The sequence below is a fragment of the Euphorbia lathyris genome, chromosome 5 (genome assembly GCF_963576675.1).
Source record: "Euphorbia lathyris chromosome 5, ddEupLath1.1, whole genome shotgun sequence".
Lineage (NCBI taxonomy): Eukaryota > Viridiplantae > Streptophyta > Magnoliopsida > Malpighiales > Euphorbiaceae > Euphorbia > Euphorbia lathyris.
In genome coordinates this window covers 21,570,211-21,581,484 of record NC_088914.1, presented here as the reverse complement: position 1 = coordinate 21,581,484, position 11,274 = coordinate 21,570,211, and the positions used below count along the sequence as shown (strand labels likewise).

General features: G+C 34.3%; 2 protein-coding genes across 2 annotated transcripts; one reads left to right on the top strand and one right to left on the bottom strand.

Annotated features, from left to right (window-relative positions):
• The first annotated feature begins 2,111 nt into the window (after positions 1–2,111).
• Positions 2,112–3,608, top strand: LOC136229710 (RING-H2 finger protein ATL16-like). The gene has a single exon (XM_066018613.1). It carries the CDS (start codon positions 2,112–2,114, stop codon positions 3,150–3,152), a length of 1,041 nt encoding a protein of 346 aa, XP_065874685.1. The 3' UTR covers positions 3,153–3,608.
• A 406-nt stretch (positions 3,609–4,014) lies between these two features.
• Positions 4,015–8,133, bottom strand: LOC136230061 (protein KINESIN LIGHT CHAIN-RELATED 2). The gene is made up of 2 exons (XM_066018998.1): positions 6,340–8,133; positions 4,015–4,555 (listed from the first exon to the last, which is right to left on the bottom strand). The coding sequence occupies exons 1-2, from the start codon at positions 8,016–8,018 to the stop codon at positions 4,360–4,362; spliced, it is 1,875 nt and encodes a 624-aa protein (XP_065875070.1). The 5' UTR covers positions 8,019–8,133; the 3' UTR covers positions 4,015–4,359.
• Positions 8,134–11,274: the final 3,141 nt, after the last annotated feature.

The following is an 11,274-nucleotide window of genomic DNA, read 5'->3' as shown; positions in this document are numbered from 1 at the left end:
TGTTCTATTAATAATTCGTTATTATGCACATTTCTTTTTTTTTCTATTAATAATTTATTATTATGCACATTTAATCGATATTTAATAAGTGCATATGTCTAATATTAAACAATAGAAGCTACATGGATAATGGTATATTAATCATCGCGCTCCATAATGGATAAGGAAAACAATTGTTGTTTAAAAAAACAGTAAATATATGGACCATTTTTGCATTTGTTCTATAATATAATTTATAACTCATATTCTAAATAACATAACGTATGTTCTAAAGTTTATAGTTTGTGCTCCAAAAATTAAGTATAATGTTCTAAAAAAATCAGTAGATATCTGGATTGTTTTTTCATTTGTTCCAAAAATATAATTTATAACTCATGTTCGAAAAAACATAACACATGTTCTAAAAAACATAACGTATGTTCTAAAGTTTGTAGTTTGTGTTCCAAAAATTAAGTATAATGTTCTAAAAAAATCAGTAGATATTTGGATCGTTTTTTCATTTTTTCTAAAAATATAATTTATAACTTATGTTCGAAAAAACATAACACATGTTCTAAAAAACATAACGTATGTTCTAAAAAATATGTCGTACGTTCTAAACTTCATAGTTCGCGTTTTAAAAGTTAAAATATATGTTGTTTCAAAAAAAAAGTTAAATTATATGTTATAACGTATGTTTAAAAAAATATATTTTCTTATATAACATAAATTACAAAATATAAAGGAATTAAATAAATAAAAAATTGGAGCATGTTCTTGAATTTTTTCTATTAATAATTCATTATTATGCACATTTTTTTCTATTAATAATTCATTATTATGCACATTTCTTTTTTTTTCTATTAATAATTCATTATTATGCATATTTAATCAATATTAATAAGTGCATGCGTCAAATATTAAACAATGAAAGCTACAGTGCGATGGTATATTAATCAGCGCGGCACATATTACACAAGGAAAGTAATTGGCTCAGTGGTAAGTAATTTGGAGTGTAAACAAATCGTCTAAGGTTTGAGCCCCCATGGTAGCAGTGATTTTTGTTTAATTTTTAGACTCAAAACTACGTAGTTTTAGTGGTTCTCACCTAAGAAAGTGTCCTCACCTAAGAGGAGGTTCTCACTTGATCCCTCCCATATATATATATATATATATATATATATATATATATGATTATACAAGTTTATTTTTTTATATATATTGTTGAGATAATAACTCAATATAGATATATTTTGGAAATATTTCAATTTTTGTTGTTGTTGAGGCAAATTTAATGAGAAAATATAGTGATTTTTATTTGTTATTTGTTATTTTTAACTTAATTCGGTTTGTTCGGTTTAAACCGAACCGCATATTTCGATTCGGTTTTAATTCAGTTTTACCTATTACTTGGTTCGGTGTCGGTATGAATTATTTTGATCATTTTGATATTCGGTTTTTTCGGTTCGGATTTGCACCGATGCACACCCCTAATGATAATGTAATGGTAATTACATTACATCAATTGTAAAATTTTACTAACCAAACATGGTAATGTAATGGTTATTCCATTCCATTACATTACAACCTTGATTACATTACAATCTTGATTACATTACATTGCATTACAGCGTACCAAACGCACCATTAGAATTTAAAAATCTCCAGAATCGTACATACTCTAAGTTAACGGTAAGATTTGATTTATTTCTAAGTAAAAGGTCAAATATTTAATCCAATTCTGAATCTTTTTATTCGGATATTCAGTCCAATTAAAGAATTTCCAAAATCCAATGCTTAGCTTAAAGTGACATGATTAACCTTCAAATCCTACATGACAGAGCAAAGTATAAATTTGAATCACTTTAAGCAAATTTATTAAATTAATCAAAAAGTCAATAAATTTCAGGAGGTAAATGGGACTATTTGCCAAATTTAAAAAAAAAAATGATGCATTAAGCCTCATTGATTTGCTTTTTCTTCAACCCCATATCTTTATTCATCATCTCTCATTATTAATATTTAGTCTGTTACTTTTTTCTTTATATCAAGAGTTTTTATATGGAAGTATATACTCTGTAGCCCATTAAGTCAACCTCTTCTTCCTCACTTTCATGCAACCCAATTTTCATATGGCAGCTTTAGCATCCCTCAAAATACACCAAAATCCTATCATCTATCAAACCCCTTCACCTCCTTCTTCTTCTTCTTCTTCTTCAGACCATGCTTTTCCTATGCTTGCTATTGCTGTGTTTAGCATCATCTCCTCAGCTTTCTTGCTATTTAGCTACTACTTCTTTGTCAACAAATGCTGCTCAATTTGGCACAACTTGATCACTCTCCAGCACGGTAGAACAAATGAAGATGATTCATTTATTGCTTTCTCTCCAGCAATGTGGATTAATCGGGGACTCGATGAATCCATCATTCGGGAAATCCCAATTGTTCAATACAAAAAAGGAGGAGAAGCTGATCATGAGGAGAGAAGCATAAACATATTCTATGGATGTGTAGTGTGTTTGAATGAGTTTCAAGAATTGGATATGGTTAGAGTTCTTCCTAATTGCAGCCATTCATTTCACTTAGATTGCATTGATATTTGGCTTCAAAGTAATGCTAATTGCCCACTTTGTAGAACAAGCATTTCAGGTTCTACTACTAAGTATCCTTTTGATCAGATTATTGCACCTAGCTCTTCGCCTCAGGGTTCGCAGCAGCCTTACTCCGATCCTCTAATGGGTGGAGACGAAGATTTCGTCGTAATCGAATTGGGAAGTGGAGAAGATGAAGGAGTTCTGCTTCCTCATAGGCAGCAGGAAACAGAAGCTGAAACTATGCAGCAGAAATGTCAATCAGCTGCAGTAAAAATAGATCAGAAGAAACTCAGTAAGTCGAAGTCGAAACGTAGAAAACGACAGCATGTTTCGATAATGGGTGATGAGTGTATTGATACAAGAGAGAAAGATGATCAATTCTCCATTCAACCAATCAGGAGATCTTTCTCCTTGGATTCAGCAGTTGGAGAGCAACTTTATTCAAGTGTGCAAGCAATTATTCAACAAAATACACATAAAAGAAATGAAGAAAGCAGTAACAGTAAGAGTAACAGATCAGTTGAAAGATCATTCCTTGTCCCATTTTATTGTCAAGGTAGAGATAATTTATGTCTGTGATGTGAGATAATTTAGTTTTTAATCCATTAGTTTTGTTTAATGTTGCTGTTTCAAAGTGGTGTTGCTAGGATTTGTCAAGCACTTGAGAAGATGATGAGATAATTAAAATGTAAGCATGGGAATGAGAATCATTGCTTCTCTTAATTTTGTTTAGGAGATTTATCATCTTCATGAATGAGAATGATTGTTTGTGCACTTCATCCTCAGATTTAGAGAGAGAGAAAAAAAATATATATAAAAGAAATGGGGGCTGGCTGATGTTATGGAAGCCAACCTCAGCAGAGGGTCCCCGGCAATGAGTAAGTATAAGTACCATAAATAGATCACAAGGCTACTGTACTTTACCAAATAATCTTATTAGCCATGTTAACCTTTAAAGTAACATTATTAACCCCCTAAATCGTACATGATAGAGCAAAGCAAAATGATGATTTAGACAAATTGAAGCGTCTATTACTTTAAGTAAGTTCGGAAGCAAATAGATCATTTTAAGTAAGTTCAAGGAAATCATTAGGTTACTTTAAGCAAGTTTAAGAGACCAATAGATCACTTTAAAGAAGTTCAGGAGGCTACCAAAATATTTCCAAAATTCAGGAGGTCAATCGGATTTACGAAGTACAGGAAGCCTAATATACTAAGCCAAATACAAATAATTACCTGAAGGTGATATCCCTGCCCTGCCCTGGCTGGCAAGCATTATTCCAAGGTTTATGATTGCATAAGATGATGAAAAGTACAGTTATTTTTACAAGACACATGAAAGTAGGACTTATTCTCAGTTTTAAGTGAACCAAAAGCACATGTTTTAGAACTGTTTATATTATGTAATAGTTAGCAACTACAGCAAATTTTAGCCTCCCCATAAAATACAACTTACTGGGCATACTACAAGCAGGAATGCAGGCAAAGATTATTGATGAAGTTATTTTGATCTTCACTGTAATTGCTTAACTGCAGCCTTAACAACAATGACTTTGACTTCAAATCCTTCTGACTTAAATAACTAGAGCTACTCATGTATACATGAAATGTAGGTTGAGGGAAATAGAGAAGAAATAAAACATCATGGAGAGCTAAAAACACTCTCCATTAACATGTGGAAAAAAAAAAAAAAAACTAACCCAATTCCAAACAAGAACTAGAGCAATGTACTGGATGTAATATGACTATATTATGTCTGTTTGCATTTGGTTGATGAGAGGAAACATCAGGTTGAAGGCATCTGCCTACCAGAAGGCAAGGTCAAAGCCTTTAAAGGAAGCTGGTTCGTCGATGCACCACGAGCTTTGCTCTTTAGTTGTTCAAGAAGTCGGCGGGCTTCATCCAGTTCATCTTGTGCACTTGCTCCATGGCTTTCCCAGGCATCAATTACCCGCTGTTGGAATTCAATTGCAAGGCCATAGCTGCAATTTTTAACCAATTGAAAATTTAGAACTTAACATTTCTAATGTGATGACTAAGAATCGAGATAAAAAGAATATTTTCTCGGTTTCTTGCCACTTCATTACTTCCATGACAAACACAAGTATGCAGAAACTGAAAATGGAAATGGACACCAAGTAAAGGTATTTGTAAAACATAGAAATACAATGGCATATCTATAAATTTTTAAAAGGCATAAAGCGCATTTGACACCCTAAACTATGTAATCAAACTCAATTAGCCCCTTATATTCCTCAAATCACCAAATGAGTCCCTGTACTATTTTAGATGGTTAATCAACCCCTTCTTTTAACTTCTCTGTTCTTCGTTCTTCCCCGTTGGCTTCTCCGTCAGTCTTCATACTTGGGCTTCTTGACATTTTCTCTATTAGTTGATTAACTGGAAATTTTTTATTCAGAACAAAGGCAGAGGAGGCAGGTGCTGGTAATGGAAAACAACTTAAAGTTCGATTTTTGCATACTCGTTTGGTTTCTTGAATTTAATAAAAATGAAAGTTTTGACAAATATGAGGGTGCAATTGTTATTCCCAGAAAATGAAAATATATATATTAGATTTCTGAAATTGAAGGGACGAGACGATAACAATATTGGCGACGGGATGGAAACAAAAGGAGCATGCGCCAAGGTGATCTGCAAAAGCTTGGTAATGATATTCATGGATTAAGAGGCTATCCGATTGAAAATATTAAACCAATAATTTGCCATAACTTTTTGGTTTCAATCTATATTTTTGATGCAAGGTCTTCAGCATATAACAAGGTTGTACTTCTTATATTCAAGAAAATAATAAAGAGGAAAAGAAGGTTGGATTTAGATAGAAATTAAGGGCAGGATTACAAGTTGGAGAAGCTTAGGGAGAACAATACAGAACAGAGGAGCTAAGACAAGGGGGTTGATTAACCATCTACAAGTAGTATAGGGACCTAATTGGTGATTTGAGGAGTACGAGGGGATAATTGATTTTGGCTCTAAAGTTTAGGGGGCCAAATGAGCTTTATGCCTTTTTAAAACTATAAGGATGCATGTTTATTTTATTATTTTATATATACATTAAAATAATTACATACAAGTTACATAATAGAGGGGAAAATGAGGTTTTTTCATTTTGAAAGTTTGTAAAAAATGATCTAAAAAAACATTAGAGAATTACCGGACATGTGATTAACATTTTTCTACTTTTGAAAACATGTGACATCCTAGAATAGAAATGGAGTTCATAATTTTAAGAAACAAGTTTCCAATTTTCTTAAATTACGGAAATGTGGCCCAAAACGTTCCATACATGTTTCTGAGAGTTTCGGTTTCCGAAACATGAAACGCTTTAAATCAAAGTTTCAGTGCAACATAAATGGACAACATTCAAAAAAACAGAGAAAAAATGTCCCAGTTTTCCTCAAATTACATGAGAATTTTAGAGAAACAGTAACAAGAACAAACAAAACATGATCTTTCTCCCTCCCAGCACTAGCAAACAAAGAATGATAGTTAGGTATAGTTGAAGCTAGCTTTATGAGGAAGTAGGTAACACTCTCATGAGTGCCATAAAGATGAAGATTAATGCACATGCCATGTCTACATGGATGGATATATATAATATAAAGCAGATAAACCATTTATGAGTTTCCCATGGAAAAGGACTCAGAAAAGTAAGTGGCCAGATAATCATATAGCACAAGAGCAGTTCACATGTATGAATATAATTTGTAAAACAGGAAAGCCAGAGCAAATAAAATAGTTCTCTCACCTTCCCATGGCTCCATATGCTTTTGAGAGATTTTGGCATGACTCAATTGAATCAGCATGATTAGGACCAAGAGACACATCCATGATATCTTTTGCAACTGCAAACATCTGTGCAGCAGATTGTGGTCTATCCAATTCTAAATATGCTGCCCCCAAATTGTTGTAGATATAACCCACTCCGAAATGCTTAGAACCGAAGCTCTCTTTCAACCTTTCAGCAGCACTCTCCAAGTATGGAATTGCCTGATGCACCTTACCTGTCAACAGAAGTAACCACCCAATTCTAGCAGAAACACTTCCTTCTGAATGTTGTTCTTGTGGGATCTTCTCAAGCAAAGAAAGTGTTCTCTTCAACAAAGAAATTGCCGTTTCAAATTCATTCATAGTTTCATACAGCATTGCTATCTCTGAGTATGCCTCAGCAACTTCAATTGGAGAAACTCCCTCTTTCTTGTCCAGGATTCCACAAGCAATCTCTAGACACTTCTTTGAGTCAGGAAATCTCTCTAGGTGTCCTAGAGCTTTTGCCATGGAAATAAACACCAGAGCTCGAGCCTCACTGTCTTTTTCGGTCTGCTGAATAACACTCCTCAAAGTAATAATAGCCTCTTCATACCTGCCCAATGCAATCTGCATATTTGAAGCATCAATCTCTGCATGAATCAAATCTGAACTAAGACCCCAATTTTTCAAAACCTTTTGTGACAACTGATTCTGCTCCAATGCCTTCTCATGCTCATCCAACCCACTATAAATGACTCCGAGAAGTTTCCTATCATGTGCAACCTCTACTGAATTATTCCCTAGTCCACTCTTATGTATCTCCATGGCCTTCAAAGCAAATGGCAAGGCTTCCTTGAAATTCAAAACTGCAACATAAGCCTCTGCCAATTCCCTATATGCCACACCCAATTCTTTACTATCTTCCTCCAATGTCATCACCTTGATCTCTAAACACTTCTTGAGATTCATTATAGCCTCTTCCCTCCTCCCCATTGCCGTCTTCACGTTCGCTAACTCAAGCTGCACTGCGTGCAGAACTGGCCTGATATCCTCAACATTAATAGATCCCTCCTCCTCTAACCTCCCTAATACCCTATTAGCCCTATTCAGATACCCTAAACTATCATTAAACCTTTTTAAGCTATAATTAACAGAACCCATTAATTGCAAAGCCATAGCAACGGGTAAGGAAGGTTTATTATCATCTCTATCAAGAGCTTTTAGCGCTCTGCTAGCAAAAGACAAAGCCTGATCAGGGTCCTCACCTTCTTGGTCAAGTTTTAACCCAATTTTCAAGGAGGCCAAACCAAGCTCTTTTTCAGTAAAAGAAGACTCCATTTCTTTAAAAGCTTGTAGCATCTCCTCAGCCGTCTCTGCAGACTCAAAAGTCTCTTCAAGCTCGAGCTTTTCCTTGATTCTTCTCTGCCTAGAGTTTATTTGGGGAGACACTTCAACGAGGGTGTTATTGTTTCGAGATGGGTTATTCTGAAATTGCCGAGGTCTGAGGATTAAACCATTTAATTTGGCACATGAGTAGGTGCGATTGGCGGATGAGCGAATTGGAGAGGAAGAAGAGGGTGTGATATCAGATATGTAATTTCTGGTTAATAGAGGATTTAGTGTTCTGGTTTTTTGACGAATAATGTGAGAAAGAAGTGAAATTGAATTTCTTTTCATGGTGGAATTTGAGAAGTTTTGTGATATTTTTTTTATGAAAGTGGAACTCTCTCGTCGTTCAGTCAGTGTTAAGCCCTCGCAAAACCCCCAATTTCCCCTGATTCCTTCTTTCTGTCTGCTGCCTTGCTTTAAGACGATGGAGGAAGGTCTCTCTACGATGTCGTATAAGTCAGCTTGCTTATGCGATTAAACGATGTCATTTTTATATATTAAACAATTTATTCTCTTTTTCTTTTATAAATTTATTCTAAATCTTCAACTTAGACGGTAAATTACATATTTGATGTATAACTTTATACTATTTCACATTTTGGTGTTCAACCTTTAATATTCGTTTGGGAAGCTGGGTTCTGCAACTTTTCATGACCATCATTAGGAGAAATGAATAATTCTAATTCATCCGTTTATAGCAACCGCGAATTTCAATCCCTTCAACCTACGCTTTGATATTTTCTTTTTCTTTAATGGATATTTTAGTTGATCATATCCATAAATGGGTAGTTTTTGGTTTTGATCAAACTGCAAATTAAAGATTGGAAACATGACAAATAATATCTTATTTAAACTAAACCGATGCACACCCGACTCAAGCATTCATTTCATTAAAAGATGACGTGTCATGCTAAAAAAATTCACAAAAGTTTTTCATTTTTCCAACTCTTAAAACCTCTCATCAAACATCCATGTCATCAAAAAAATATGATGTGTCATGTTAAAGTTTGTCATAAATAATACTCTGTATTAATACATTATTTATTATCTTATTAACACATTAATTAAAGTAATAAAAAAAAGTAAGAGTTTCAAAAACATGAAAAAACACAAAGCAAAGGAAATCCAAAAGTCACATATAAATCTGTATATATAGCATGATGGATAGTATTCCATCATTATTTTCATTATCCATCGAAAATCAATTGTCAAAGAAAATCACAATCCTTCTCAACCTTTGATTTTCACGATGTATTAGTTTTGTTTTTCATACTCTTATAATATAGTCTTATAATTATGTTCTTACTTATAACAAATATTGAAGTTGATTGGTGGAGTGTGAGAATACTATTGCTTGAAATACAAACTATGAAGGAACTATGTTTGGTTAATGTTCTTGTTAGGGGTAAACAAAAAAAAAATCATTTTATTTTACAAAAAATACAAAAAGAAAATTAAAAAAAAAAGCCTGTCTCGTTACTAGACAAAAAAAATTCCTTCGATTGTCTCATCTCGGTGAGACAAAGTCCTTATACCATTTCGTGGCATCCCCCTTGTACAGTCACTATCCACAGTTTTTTCGTCCATTTCTGCAAGTTTATTTAATCGGAATGATGGGGTAAAAATATGAGGTTATGAGACATGAAGCTTGAAGAATTGACCTCAAATCACCATTCCAAACCTCAACAAAAATCTCAATCAAATTCTACAGCATAAACTCAACTTTTTCCCTGAAATTGATCTTCAAATTCTCATTTTTCCAAGCAATCGAGCTCTGTTCTAAAGCTTTAACCTTCATCTTCAAGTCTTTAATTTCATTCCCCAAGCTTTTGATTTGTTTGAGACTTAGTTTCTTCAAGCCACCATTACCATCCTCTCCAAAGCTTACAAACATCTTTCAACATAAATCTCAGCTTTCAGTCTATATTTTCATTCAATTCTCCGTTTGATCAATCACAGCGATTAAAACAAGACTAATTTTCAGCTCCAGACACCGATGAATCATCAATTCACTTCCAATTTCAAGTTTGTTAATTTTAATTTCAACTTTGGCAATCTTTTCAATCTTACGATTAATTGCTTTTGTCAAGCGTTATTTCTTCACGAAATTAACGAAGTATGTTTCAGTTGTAGTTATCGCTTTCGTTTCCGATTTTTATCATGTGCAATCAAAACAATATTTACAAAATAAAAAGGAAAAATTTCCAAATCTTTATATTGATTTAATTCTTTTCGTAGTGTCATTAGCTAAGCTAATAAAGCTTTTTACAGTGGAACTAGGAACCCGAGAAGGTTTTTATTTTTCAATCATTGAATCTTTCATCTCATCATTTCATTTTCTAGAAGTGAGGTTTAACTCGCATTTTACAACTCGAAACCAATAAAATTAATTGGAAATTATCTTTCATGGCACGCTCGCACTAATTTCACATGAGTTAATGTTGAAATAGGCATATTCGTAAAATATAGCTGTTGGCCCAAAAAATAAAATAATTATTTTTATGTATATAAAAAGCTTGGGTTATGTTTTTAGGGTATAGTTTATATTTTCTAGAAAATAATGCACGTGTAAGCTGACCTGCAACCCATGAGAGAGTCCGACAATACGCGGGGCGTGTCCTCCATACGCAGCGCGTAAACAAGGCGTCCGGAGAAATCAAACGTCAGAAACTCAAATACGCAGCGCGTCCTTCCCGTTACGCGGGGCGTACTTTCTTACGCGGGACGTACTTGCCAATACGTCATGCGTAAGACGCATCCGCTGAGTGTTCCAAGATCAGAAGCTCCAATACGCAGGGCGTATCCACCTATACGCAGGGCGTACTCTTTCCTACGCGGGACGTAACACCAGAGACGCCACGCGCAGATACCATCAACGAAACGCACAAGCTTCAGGACCTCCAATACGCAGGGCGTAACCAACGATACGCGGGGCGTATCGCCTCTTCCGGCAACAGTTGGAAGCAGTCAATGGAAGTTGAGGTAGTGGGGTGATGTGGCATGAAGGTAGTTGTGTTAGTTGGTTAATAATTACCAAAATACCACTGAATAATTACCAAAATACCACTCCAAAATACTATAAATAGACCCCCTCCCCTTCATAAAAAAACACACTCAAACACACAACAAAACCCCTTCCTAAGGTCTCTTCCAATGCTCTCTAGTTCTTAGTTTTAAGTTCTTAGTTCTTAAGTCTCTTAGTTCTTAGTTCTTCAAAGTTCTTCCTTTCGTTCTTCGTTTTTCTTAGCTTCGATTCCTCTTTTAGCTCTTCTTCAGCTTTAATCCAAGTTTCAATAGCCTCTTTCCAAGTCCTTTCCAATTCAATTTAGCATTCCAAGCCTTCAATTTGCTCAATTCCTAGCTATAATTCTGTTTTCAAATCAATTTTCCAGATTTGTCCAACTACTTTCAAAGCCTGATTCCGTCTATTTAAAGTCATTTTTTGCTTTCAACAATTCGACAAAGTTGTTCCTGACGTCCTGAAGTTCGATCTAGTGTATTTATTTGCCCAATTCCGTGCCCAGAAACTCTATTTACAAGCTGA